Here is a 13655-nt window from a genome sequence, read left to right as displayed (position 1 = left end):
GTTCGTGGTTAGGAGTTCATAGAGCAGCTGCTTTCCAAATGCCACTGGACAGTTAGTTCACAATAGGAACTTCTGCTCCAAGAATTGAAAACCTACATAATTTGGCCATGCTTAATACAATAGAATCCTACTTTCCTAAGTTCAAGTCTCTGTAGGAATTTGTTTAAAAATATGAATGAAGTCCATTTTTTCATGAATTAAAAAGGGGACATGATGAGCAACAGACTAGCACATTGGAAGATATTTGTTTTGCTGTTTGTTCTGAGTATAGGATACACTTTTGTGTGTGTTAGTCTGATTTACGGGTGCACATTCTGCAGCCCAGGATAGCTGTGAGTGTGGCCAAACTTAAAACATTATGGGATACTTTTGTGATGTGTGTAACTTGACTACACAGTTCTCAAGTGTGAACTTCGTAGACGATGCTATGTCACAGTGTCAAAAGCCGAAAGATTGTAATTGAAATGTGGGATTTGTTTCTGAGCAAGCCTGAGCATGAGCATGAGCTAGCATTTGATTTCCTCTCCTGTCTTCCGTGCAAGTATCGGGAAAGTTGAGACATTGATGTTAAGAACTGAATGCCCCTTTCAGTAGAGTGCACATTGCACACAAAAGTATATCCTATTTAGTAAGTACAAAGGTAATGAGGAGGTTGTCTTCACTAATCCAGAAATTGTGCCTCATCTAAAGTAGCCAGTATTAAAGTATTGATCAAGCCTGAAAGATTTGTCTGCTCAATAAAGTTACATCTGCTCTCAAAAGCCAAGCTCTCAGTTAGTGCCTCTGAGTCCCCAGTCTTTTGCTGCTACATTTTGTGTATGAACATTAAAATTTTTGTTTTAAAGTGTACTAGTTTGCTGTGGTATGTTCTGTATGTCCTGTGGGAGCCCGTTCTTGGGTTCCTTGTGGCTTTACCCAGCAGGTCCGCTTAGAGGATGATTAGGACCATGGGCCTGAGTGCAGGTGTCTGAGATGGTCTGCACTTGGCTGTGCTGTGGGATGGTCTGTATGTCAAGTTGCTCTGATTGGTCAATAAATAAAGCACTGATTGGCCCGTGGCTAGGCAGGAAGTATAGGCGGGACTAACAGAGAGGAGAAATAAAAGAACAGGAAGGCAGAAGGAGTCACTGCCAGCCGCCACCCTGACAAGCAGCATGAAAAGATGCCGGTAAGCCACGAGCTGCGTGGCAGGGTATAGATTTGTGGAAATGGATTAATTTAAGCTATAAGAACAGTTAGCAAGAAGCCTGCCATGGCCATACAGTTTGTAAGCAATATAAGTCTCTGTGTTTACCTGGTTGGGTCTGAGTGGCTGTGGGACTGGCGGGTGACAATGATTTGTCCTGACTGTGGGCAAGGCAGGAAAACTCTAGCCACACTAGTTTCCTTTAAGATTGACAAATGATAGCTGTAAGTTGAAAAGACTGTTGTCTGGTAAAGTAGCATATAAAACTGGCTACTCTTCATTTCCCTTTGTGCTTAAGATGATTGAAATATTTTCTTTATAATGTCTGTGCTGGGTTGAGAAATTGATTTTATTATGTATTTTCTAAAGTTGCTGCTTTTTTTTTATAATCATTTTGTTCTGTCCTCTGCCTTGATTTGCTATAGAATGTCTTTCAATCTTCCTTGGCCAGACAGATCATGTACAGAGCGGTAAGCGAATGAGTAGAGCAGCCCAACTGATCCATCCCACCTGTCAGTTCCCTCTAGCATGCCCCTGCTGTCTGTGAACCTTGTGCTGACTCGGCTAAAGTTTCATGCTGCTCTTTTTTTTTTTTTTTTCCCCGAGACAGGGTTTCTCTGTGTAGTTTTGGTGCCTGTCCTGGATCTATCATCTTTGTAGCCCAGGCTGGCCTCAAACTCACAGAGATCCGCCTGGCTCTGCCTCCTGAGTGCTGGGATTAAAGGCATGCGCCACCGCCGCCCGGTTCCTGCTGCTCTTTCTAGAGCTAACCTTTTCAGTGTGATTATGGGAGTGACCACCCTGACATTCTGCTTTCCGTTTTGTTTTGTGCTGGTTTTTTCCCTTGCATGTTTCCATCTCCCATTCCTCAGATGGAAATCAAACTTGCTCAAACCCAAGGACTTGATAAGTTCTGCAGTCTTTATTCTGAAGCAGGGAAAGGAAAACAGGACAATATCCATGGAGTCAGGAGTTATCAGAACAATAGTTTATCAATCATTTACCATTCTCTCCTGCCCTTACATAAAATTACAGCACCTAAATTGAGAAACAGTTCATGGTCCAAACCCTGATGCTGGAGTTAAACCAAGGGTCTAGAACATGCTGATGCATGTTCTTTACCAGTGAGCCACATCCTCAGCATCAAGTTTTAACTCATGTACTTTATGTAAATGTATATTTTCTGATTTTTTCTTAATGGGATATATGCATTTAGGTTGATGAATTAACATCTATAAATCTGTTTGAAAGAAGTGTAGTTCTAGGGTTCTGCATTTGGATTTTCCCTGAAGGAGACCATGGGAGACATTGACTGTCTAAGCTGTTTCCTTCTCTCCCCAGTAAGATGGCAGTTGGCGATTGATGCAGAGATTTGATTTAAGGTTAAAACTTGGAGTCTTTAAATTACGTTAAGCAAATGAGCACTACCAACTTAATAACTTTATGCTGCATTATAATTTTCATTCTTGCAGAATTTTCTTCGGTTTAAATTGATATTTAATATAAATATTAATTTAATATTTATTAAATTTACACTCTATGACACATACAAGTCTGTGAACACACAACAAATACTAAGAGAGAATTTGTGAAGAGTCTGGGTAGAAAGTAAGCCATTGTGGGTTTACTATCTCATCGTTTCAATATTTTCAGTAATTGGAAAAAGCATTTTAAAAATAACACTTGAATAACTTGAATATTTTTTGACTGTTCCTACACAAGGCAATTAGAGGAGAACTATTTAATTTTACCTTAGGCTATTTTAAGGAAAATTGTCCAACTGGGAATTATCATCTATTTATGAATCATCCTTCTATAAGACCACTGAGTTGGCCTCTTGGGCAGTTTAAATTTGTTTTTCCCCAGAATCTTAATTTTACTTTTACTTGTATCTTTTGTGGTCCATGTACAGGTGTATTTGTTTTGAAAGCGCAATTCAATTAGCAATTTGAATGAATATAGTTTATTTCTGAGCTCAGCATGTTAATTGTTGTCCAAACTATTTCTGTAAATGTATCTTATTTCTGATAAAAATATCAATATACTACCTTTAAAAAATAGTCCAAACAAACCAGTGTAAATAAAAAAACACCATTGAATTTCATTACACTTGTGGGAATTTAAGGAAATGTCACAGAAATCTTTATCATTCTTGTTCATACAAACTCTTTACTGTAGGGTAAGGAGCTTAGTCAGTAAAATGTTTGCCTTGCAAGCATGAGAACCTGACTTTAATCCCAGAAACTTAGATGGAAACAGCTTGTCGTCTCTGCCACCTTCCAGAGAGCTCCACACTGGGAATAAGCTCTACCACCTGCTTCTCCGGGGGACATTCCAGGTCTAAACTCTTGATGCCTCCTAATGAACACAGTTTGATAGCTCACAGGATAACTTTGCATTAGAAATGTTTCAACTATTTGGAGTGTAGCTGAGCAATTAAGAGCACTGGCTGCTCTTCCAGAGGATCCAGGTTCAATTCCCAGCACCCACATGGCAGCTCACAACTGTAACTCCAGTTCTAGGGGATCTGACATCCTTATACAGACATACATGCAGGCAAAATCAATAATAATAATTAATAATAAATGTTTTAACAAAATTTTGACTTTTAAATCAATAAAATTTTAAGTACAGGTTAACCTAATTTATAATTCTAAGAGGATCTGTCATACTAAACTCAATCAGTGTTTGCTTGCTTGCTTGCTTTGAGGAGGCTTGATTTAAAAGTTAATAAGTCTATTTAAATGAAGATTCCCCCTCCCCCCCAGGTTAAGACTCTTGAAAAACAGAAGATTGAGTGTTTTCATGGTAGATGAAGAAAGAACACTTCTAGTCTTTTTGGTAGTGGGTAGTTCTCCTACAAAGGAAACAATTTCCCATAACCATGTAGTATTTTACGGAAACATTTTAATTCATGCAAAAGTAGAATCTTGGTATGGACTAGAACAGAAGCAGCAGTGATGGAAACAGGGGGAAAACTGAGAAACTTGCAGCTTCTAAAGGAGCTGAGCCTTCCTGCTGGGTTCTCGGTGCAGTAAACTGTACATAGCACCCACTGTAGACAGGGATTGTTCTAGGAGCTTTGAAAGGAGAGGGATAGCTTGTTAATTTTCACAGTAATCCACTGTTTTACAAATGAGGGGACAGCATAGAGGGTAACTTCCTCAGACACCGAAGCATCTGAGCACTGGATCAAATAGGAGCATTGAAGTTGTTTAACTTGGCTAGACATAATGCCTTTTCGCCCACATAATTTATCTTCTTTCACTTTTCTTAGAATAGTTGTCCTGAAGCTATGCGTGGTCTGTGAAGGGCAAAACTATTTTATTTGAGTAGTTAAAACTCTGATTTCTTCTTAGTGATGTTTTCTTCCTTAACTTGTTTGAATACAGGCATGTGAGCAGCAGCGACCGAGTGGGCAAGCCTTACCGTGGAGTGAAGCCCGTGTTCAGCATTGGGGATGAAGAGGAGTACGACACAGGTTGAGCAATAAACTGCTGTGCAGGCTCTTTCACACTTCCCCGGGTGGCAGCCAGTCATCCTGGGGCTGGAACACAGACGCTTCACAGAGCAGACTGCTGTAGCGGGAAGTCAGGGCAGTGGCTCTCACCCTTCCTAACACTCTGGCCCTTTAATACGGTTCCTCATGTTGTGGTGACCCCAGCCATAAAATTGTTTTCATTGCTACTTCATAACTGTCATTTTGCTACTGCTATGAAATGTAATGCTTTGTTTTTAGAATTCTTGAATTGTGCCTACTAAAAATCTAAGCAGAAGTTTTGCATAGGTCTCGGCTAACAGGAGTCTTCAGCTAAGAGGCAGTTTGTGGCAGTTGTATTCAAACCCTCGTGGTTGTATTTAAATCCGTTTGCACACCCACCCGTCCCCCTGGAGCCTGAGATCTGTGGGACTGGAGGAAGTTGCAAAGGTCCTGCAAGGCCACTAGATGGCACTGTGGTACCAGGAAGCGTTACCTCACCTAGGATTGGCTTTGTGTTTCAAAGTTCAGTTTATCAATTTTACTTATAATTCCACAGCCTCAATTATGTGATTAAATAACCATAGTTAATGTGTACATTGAGTTAGAAAAAGTTATGTTAATGTGAACAAAAATGAGGGAAAGACTCCTAAATGCCATTGTCCTTTCTACTTAGTAACACCTGATGTTTACCCCATCTTATCTGTTTACTCTCTTCATCATGTATAATCACCTGCTTGCCTAGTTTAGGATTCAACTCTAGTAGTTTTCTGATTTCTGTCAGTTTTAAGTGGCTCCATTTTTATACATATATCAAGATGAACTTTGAAAGTATATCTGGAGAGTTACCTCTTAGCAGTAAGATTGCTAAAGAGAAGCACAGTTGATGTTTATGACTATCACCGAGTTGACTGCTAGAAAACCTGCATTGAAGTACGTGTATTTCTAGTTACTTCCTTGTCCTTTCGTGGTCCCCCTGTTGCCATCTTCCTGTTGCTATGCATTTGTCCTTCTGATTGTCTCAGCTTCCTTCATGAGCCAGAGTGGAGGCGAGTGGACGAGTAGATTGTGGTCTGTCTAACGCTTCCCTGCACACACACATATTTATGATATGGAAACTGGGCCACATGTGCCAGTGTGCGTAAATGCAGCAGTCTTGGGAGAAGAGGAAGGCACAGGAGAATGGATGTAATTACATTGCCTCTCTCATGGGAACTGCAAAACATTCCCACATTATTAAGACGAGCAAATTGATGACAGAAAAGACACACGGAGAACTGTTCACACAGAGGTGGTCAGTACTTGTCAGTAAAGGGACTCTGATTAGGGAGTGATACCGTGAGGGCTTTACTACTACTTAAGCTGGAATATTGACACACGACATTTTCTTTTGCATCGTCTGTATTTTGAACTAGTTATTAAAAAGCAGAGGGCAAGGACTGGGGAGATAACCCAGTCAGTCAAGTGCTTGGACCTGAGTTCAGGCCCCTCTGCCACTTAAGAACGGTACCGTGGTGGCTTAGTTAGGGTTTCCGTTGCTGGCATGAAATGGCGTGATCAAAGCAGCTTGGAGGGAAGGCTTGTTTCCTGCTGCCGCTCTCAGGTCATCTCCATCACTGAGGGCAGGGACTCAAGGACAGAACCTGGAGGCAGGACCTGAAGCAGAAGCCAGGGAGGAGTGCTGCTTACTGGCTTGCTTCTCATGGTTTGCTCAGCCTGCTCTCTTACAGCACCCAGATCCACCAGCCCAGGGCTGACACTGCATATAGTGATCTGGCCTTCTCACATCAGTCATCAATAAGAAAACTCACCACACACTTGCTTAGACCCGTCTACTGGGACATTTTCTCAGTTGAGGTTTTCTCTTTCACAATTACTCTAAGTTGTCATGAAACTAGTCACTACAGTGGCCCATGCTGGTAATCCCAGCAGCCAGAATGCAGACATATGGATCTCTGAATTTGTCCACTGGCCAGCCAGCCTGGTCTGCTTACTGAGCGCCAGGCCAGTGAAAACCCTATTTCCAAAAGAAAGGTGGTTTGTGGGAGCCTGTTTTCGGGTTCCTCATGGCTTTACCCAGCAGGTCCGCATAGAGGATGATTAGGACCACGGGCCTGAGTGCAGGTGTCTGAGATGGTCTGCACTTGGCTGTGCTGGGGAGAGGCCTTTTGCTCCACCCCTTGGCGTCTCTATAAATACCCTGGGGCACAGACAGTTGGGGCCCGTTGGAAAAGGTTCCAAGCCCTCTAGTGGCTATCCTTTATTTTCTATCTGTTTATCTCTGTAATATAAATCCTTCTATCTAATATTTCCTGCTGCTCACACTCAAGAAAACTCTGGGGAGCTGTGGGGTAGGTGGGTAAACGCCCCACAGTGGTTGTGCCAGGCATGGTGGCACATGAGTTTAATCCCAGCACTCGGGAGGAAGAGGCAGGCAGAGCTCTGAGTTCAAGACCAGCCTAGTCTACAGAGAGAGAGTTTCAGGACAGCCAGAGATACCCAGAGAAACCCTGTCTCGAGAATATAAGTGAAGGGAAAAAAAGAGAGAGAAAGAAAGAAAGAAAAGAAAAAAGAAAGATGATTGTAAAGGGGAGGGAAGAGGTCAGATGGGTTGTCAGGTAAAGTTGTTTGCTACCAAGCATGGTAACTTGAGTAACTTCAGGTCCCACAGAATGGAAGGATAGTCCTGATTCCTACAAAAGAATCTCTGCACCTACACCCAGCACCCACACCCACATGCATGTACAAAATGAACCAGGTTGGAGAGATGGCTCAGCGGTTAAGAGCACTTGCCGCTTTTCCAGAGGGCCTGAGCCTGTTTCCCAGCACCCACGTCAAGTGGCTCACGACTGCTTGTTCTGTCCTCTACAGGTATCCCCACACATGGCATACACTGACACACACGTGCACATAAATAAAACTAACAGATAGTTTAATGATAAGGAAATAAGTAAATATAAAAATTCAAAAATATAGAAAGTAGTTGGCTTCTGAAAATTGACACCAGCGGTTATCCTCTGACCTCCACAGGCGCTTGCACACACATGTGCACTCACAGGGACACACACAAGTACAAAGGGAGAAGCACTTATAACTATTAACCCTAGGAACCTGTAATTCCTTTTTCTTACATTAGAAAAACATAATTAGAATGTTGTGGGTTTTTTTTTTTCCATGAAAAATATTTTCCTGATGTAATGCAGGTTGAATTTAGTGTGGCCTCCTTTGCCTCAAGAGAGATGCTTATTGCTGACAGGGTAGACCATAGTTGTGTTACCCTTATCAAAACTCTTCAATATGTACCCCAAGTCTGACTTGACTTTCTTACCGTAAAGTAGTTGTTGTGTAATATAGCCAGTAGGATTAGATGGCTTTTTCCCCCTCTCTTTCTCATGAGTTCAACACACACCGACAAAAGTCAGGTTGCTTAGAAACCTGTTTGAGTTGCTGATGCCCTGGTTAACGCTCTTCTTTCTTCCCAGATGAAATTGACAGTTCTTCAATGTCAGATGATGACAGAAAGGAAGTGGTAAACATTCAGACCTGGATAAACAAGCCAGACACCAAGCATCATTTTCCCTGTAAAGAAGTCAAGGAAAGTGGACATATGTTTCCCAGGTACGTTTGAAAATGTCTTTAGAAGTAAACTCAAATTGGGTGAAGTTAATATAAAAGTAATTGCAAAGGACTTTTATTCAAGTGCAAAATGACATAATTTCCTACTGTCAACTTGTGTTCAGTGTCTCTTAAGTAATTTGCATTTTGAAAATTCCAAGACAAAACATTGAGTATATTGAACTCCTTGATATGCCTCTCCTGGACATGCCAGCTTTTGGCATCCCTTCAGGTCCCCATAAACGTAGCACACACTCAGGTCATTCAGAAGCAGCTTATACATGTTCTACTTCCCCCTAAATGCTTCAGCATAGATAGCCAAGAATAAGAGCATTTTTTGACATAACTCCAATGTCATTACTTCACCTGAATGTTATTAAATTAATATTGCCCAACACTGAGACCCTGGAATTTTCAGTATTCCCAAGTTAACTTGGGTAATCTCCTTTCTCTTCTGGGTCCATACTGCATTGTCTGTCAGTGCTCATCTCGTCCAGTGTATGGTTGAACTTGACCTCTCTCCCACAAACTCTTCTCTTCAGGAGTCTAGGCCAGTTATCTTGTAAAGTGTTTCATAGTCTAGGCACGTCTGATAATTTATATTATTATTATGTTAAAAGTTACGAGCTAAGATATAAGAGTTTAGAGGTTTTCTGTTGTTGTTGTTTAATCTATGCCCATTTTGCCTTCAGGATTTAGTTGCAGAATATTATAAAATATGTAAGGAAACCCAACACTTGCTTAGTGGCCTTCGATATTGACCATGGTGTATAGGCAGAGAATACTTTGTAGAGAATCCTGTTAAAACTTTTGAGAATGGCAGGATAGTCCATTGGAGTTAAAAATTATTTATATATTATACTGGACTTCTTACTATAGAACTCTTAAATAGTTGTGGTATTATCTGTTAACAAAACAATTTTGCATAAAATTAAAGAAAAATATGTAGCTTGTTTATAGAGTAGCTTCATAGCTAACTCAAAAATCATGTCTTTTAAAGTTGAATTTTCTTACACTGGAGCTGTTGAAATAACATGTCCGCTTTGAATCCCATTCATTTAAACTTCTTTCTTTCAAGTCACCTGCTGGTAACTGCAACACATATGTACTGCTTAAGGGAGATTCTTTCTCGGAAAGGACTGGCTTACATCCAGTCTCGACAAGCACTAAATTCTGTAGTTAAAATTACGTCCAAAAAAAAGCATCCCGAGCTGATTACCTTCAAGTATGGAAATAGCAGTGCTTCCGGGATAGAAATCTTGGCTATTGAAAGGTAAGATGTTTTTATATTGTATATATATATTTTTATATATATTATATATTATATATTATATATTTATATATAAATATTATATATTATATATTTTATATTATATAATATATGTTTTTATATTATATATAATATATATTTTATAATATAAAATATAATTTTATATTATATATTTTATATTTTATATTTAATGAATGTAAATCATTAACCAGTTGCCTCTTGATTTTGGTGAGTGGGTGTTGGAATAGGACTGTGAAGCACTCCCCTCTGGTGACGGTGCCCGTTGTCACTCTCTTCCTAATACTTGGTCATTGGTGGCTTCAACACTGATGCATGAGTTCAGAAATGCTGTAGCAAATTTCAGAAACTTTTTGACATCATCAGGAATAATCAAGAGGTTAGGAGAGATGGCTAAGCAGATAAAGGCACTCGTCGCCAAGCCTGACAACCTGAGTTCAGTCCCTGGGATCCACATGGTAGAAGGACACCCAACTCTCTTGACCTCCACTTAACACTCTATGAGCGCCCTCCACACAAAATCAGTGTAACATCAAAATAAACAAAGCAGTAAGACATGCTGCAACAGTAGAGACCCTGCTCTGTGCTTGAGGCCTCGAGTTCAGTTTCCAGCACCTAGAAGCCATGTCCAGTGGCTCACAGATGCTGTACCTCCACCTGCAAGACATCCAGCACCCTCTTCTGCTCTCTGTGTACACAGACCTACACAGATTCACACATGCATGTATGCATGCCTGCCCATGTGTGTAGACACACATGCACATACACAAGTGAACTTTTTTAGGAAAAGAATTATACAACTGCTATACTAAATGCTGACTTTTCAGTGTACTGAATTTGTCTTAGAGTGCTAAATTGGTATTTTATTTTCCATCATCAAAACGTGGTAAGTGGAGGGTGGTTTGAATCTGTTTCCAACAACTTAATATTTTGCTTAAGGTCAAACTAGCAAGTACTGGAGTTGTCATTGTCTTTGGAATTGGATGCTGAAACAAAATTATAACTGTAGCCGATTGAATTTCATCTGTACTAGACAGCATGTGTCTTAGGGCTTCTATTGCTGTGAAGAGACACCATGACCATGGCAACTCTTACAAGGAAAACATTTAATTGGGTAGCTTATAGTTTCAGAGGTTTAGTCCATTATCCTCATAGCAGGACATGGCAGCATGCAGGCAGAAATGGTACTGGAGAAGGAGCTGTATTAATACGCGTCTGTATTTTTTTTTCTCCCATAGGTATTTGATTCCAAATGCAGGAGATGCTACCAGAGCCATAAAACAGCAGATCATGAAAGTGTTGGATGCTTTGGAAAGTTAATGTAAAAGAAAGTTATTTAAGTGAAATTATGGCAACCAAGAGAAACATGAAAATATATTTCCTGACTCAATACTAACCAGAGACCTTTCATTTGCTCATGAGGATGCCTGAGTAGAGGGTCTAAGTGCAAATTATTGTAATCAATCTCGGGATGGGTACACTTTTTTAAAAATTTCTTTTGCATCTTTGGTTTTATAAAATGATTTATTATAAAGGCCAGTTATTAAATGACTTTGAAGTAACTGGCCTTGTGCCCTATGGACCAAGGGCACAGAATGCAGTTCTGTTTTGAAGAGCTGTTTTAAGGGACATGCATCATCTTCAGGTTTTAAAACAACTGTACACATACATATTTGCAATGTCTTCACTGAAGTTTAGAGATAGATTTAGTTGAAGCGAGTTAATTGCTACATTGAGTTTTGCTGCAGTGAGCAATATCAGAACATTGAAAGTATAGATTAATAACTAGCTCACTGTTTCTGTTCTTGAAAAGATTGAAGTCTGTTTAATGGAATGAATGGAGATTGTAGCCGATTCAGAATCGAGCCCCAGTGAAACACTGCAGCATCAGTTTCACTCATCTTCACTCCAGTAGGTAATGACTTGTCCACTGATTGCCTCAGAGATCCTAAGCTCCATCCCCGTGGTGCTAAGGAACAGTTAACAGCATTAGAAGTAAGCAGGCATGCTAAGGTTCAGATTAGCATTGGGGGGACAGAAGGGTATCTGTAAAATGTCATTGGTCTTGATTACATGGACCATTTGGTTTAGGATATTTCAGAGTGTTTTGACTGCTCTGATTTAGCCTTCTTGAGATGATCGCCTGTGACCACACTAATGTCCAGTTTAAAAAAAGACAGAGAATCAGAGAGCCATAGAAATTGCAGTGTTTTTATATCACTTTCTAAAAATGTTCTTTTGGTTTTGTCTTCTCAGTAAAAATGTCAGTTGTTGAAACGATTTTCATTCTGACAAACTGAAGCAGTCTGCTGTATTTTGCAGCTTGCTCAGATTAATTTCTGTGGCCCAGATGAGTCACATGTGATGAGAGATCCAGAAACATCTTTTGGACCATGGGATGATTTTCATAAAATCTGTTTGAAAAATAGTAACTATAACCTGCCATGTCATAAAACGTAATAGATTTTCGTTGAGGGGTTGGCTGATAGAAATATCTAGATGACCCCACTAGTAGCCAGTTGTTTTAATTTGCTTAATGGAAATCAAGTGAATAAAAGATAACACAATTAAAGAACCTTATTCTGATACCTAAATAAAAACAGTTTATTTGAGTGGTTGAAGACATTTGCATGAAATTGCACCTGTGCAGTACTTGATATTTATAACTCTTTCCCCAAAGTATTGTATTGCATTTTTTCCATTTTCTTGACACCCTCTTTGAAATGTCCTGAAGTCTCATTTTTCAACCATCTCAGCTATGGGACTTTTTTTCATAATATTAATGTAAAGATGTTTGTGTTACTGTTTATAAATTACAATTGTAAATAAACTGATACAGTTTGCTCAAAACTTGTTCTCAAGGCTGTCCTTTTTTTATTTGTATTTTATCTGCAGAGTAAGCATTTCTGCTATATTCCTATTTCTGTTCATGCACCTTAGGTAGCTTAAAACTAATGACACCTTATGGGTGCTGGGGTGCTCATAGTCCCAGCTATTAAAGAATAATACTGAGGCAGGAGGATGATGAGCTCAGTCCTGTGACCCTACCCTCCTCTTTTTACTAGGACAGATCAATAGATCTAAAAGGACTCTGGCCAGCTTAAGCGTGGCAGGCATGGTTCCGGCAGGCCTTGCCCTTCTCTCCCATTCCTGCTTTTCAAAAAACCGTTAGATTACATCCCTAAAGCTGGCCACTAAGGTCTTTCTCCTTATTTGGCTACTTCCTCCTCCTGAGGCTGACTACCAAGGTCCAGCTATCAAAGTACTGAAGTCAAGCAATCAAACGCCCCCTGGCTCACCTCATTAACATGCCAATTAAAATTAAACACCTCATCTTAACACAGGGTTTACCCTGAACCTCTATAAACTGCCATTCACCTCTGGACCACATCTGTCTCCTCTCTATCCAGAGAGAGGCAGTCCTTTGTCCCTCTGGGGCAGATACCCCTCCCCCTTCTCCCTTGTTCCCTTCCCTTGTCCTCTGTCTCCAGTGTTGGTCTCTTAGTTTCTGCCCTCTGTCCCTCTGGGGAAAACGAATCTCCTTTGTGCTGAGAACTTGGCCTTGGGGGGTCTTAAGCAGATACTTTTCCTTTCAAGATCCATTTCCATAGACCTGGCAACCTCTCTAATAGTTGCTGTGGCTACCAGGCCAATGCAGTTTCTAGTGTAAGATGGAGATGGGGTGAATATGTTATACCTGGATGAAATAAGGTCATACTGCAACACTCACTCACACACACCTTTAGGCTCACACATTCATTCTTTACCCTCTTCCACGATGTCCCCAGGTTCTTAGATGATTCTGGGATCCCTTTGAGATATGACGTGGGTGCTGGGAACCAAACCCAGGTCCTCTACAGGAGCAGTAAGTGCTCTTAACCACTGAGCCATCTCTCCAACCCCTGCTTTGACCCTTTTAAACTGTTGTTTCTGGCTCTCTGCCTACCCCCCCCCATGCTACACCCCAAAGTTTGTAAAGGCTCAAACCCCCCCACCCCCATGCTCTTTTGGCTAAGTTTTCTTTTGGGGGATTTGATCTCCAGGCATTTGGTTTCTGTCTTGTTCCAGCTCTCCAGTCCCCTTGCTTC

At 40.6% G+C, this 13655-nt stretch overlaps 1 protein-coding gene across 4 annotated transcripts in view; it reads left to right on the top strand.

The window, feature by feature from the left end:
- The window catches only part of Tbc1d23 (TBC1 domain family member 23), a 57876-nt gene extending 45459 nt beyond the window's left edge, over nt 1-12417 (top strand). For 3 of the 4 annotated variants that reach the window (XM_006995764.4, XM_042259442.2, XM_042259443.2), the window contains exons 15-19: nt 1612-1656; nt 4579-4667; nt 8147-8282; nt 9358-9552; nt 10806-12417. In XM_006995764.4, the coding sequence (XP_006995826.3) occupies nt 1612-1656; nt 4579-4667; nt 8147-8282; nt 9358-9552; nt 10806-10887 (547 nt within the window). In that variant the 3' untranslated portion in view covers nt 10888-12417. The remainder of the gene's footprint in view (nt 1-1611; nt 1657-4578; nt 4668-8146; nt 8283-9357; nt 9553-10805) is intronic. The other variant, XM_006995765.4, reaches the window with a different exon arrangement.
- Nucleotides 12418-13655: the final 1238 nt, after the last annotated feature.

Source organism: Peromyscus maniculatus, chromosome 12 (assembly GCF_049852395.1).
Source record: "Peromyscus maniculatus bairdii isolate BWxNUB_F1_BW_parent chromosome 12, HU_Pman_BW_mat_3.1, whole genome shotgun sequence".
Taxonomy (NCBI): domain Eukaryota; kingdom Metazoa; phylum Chordata; class Mammalia; order Rodentia; family Cricetidae; genus Peromyscus; species Peromyscus maniculatus.
Note: the sequence above shows the minus strand (reverse complement) of the source record. Positions and strands in the feature narration are given on the sequence as shown.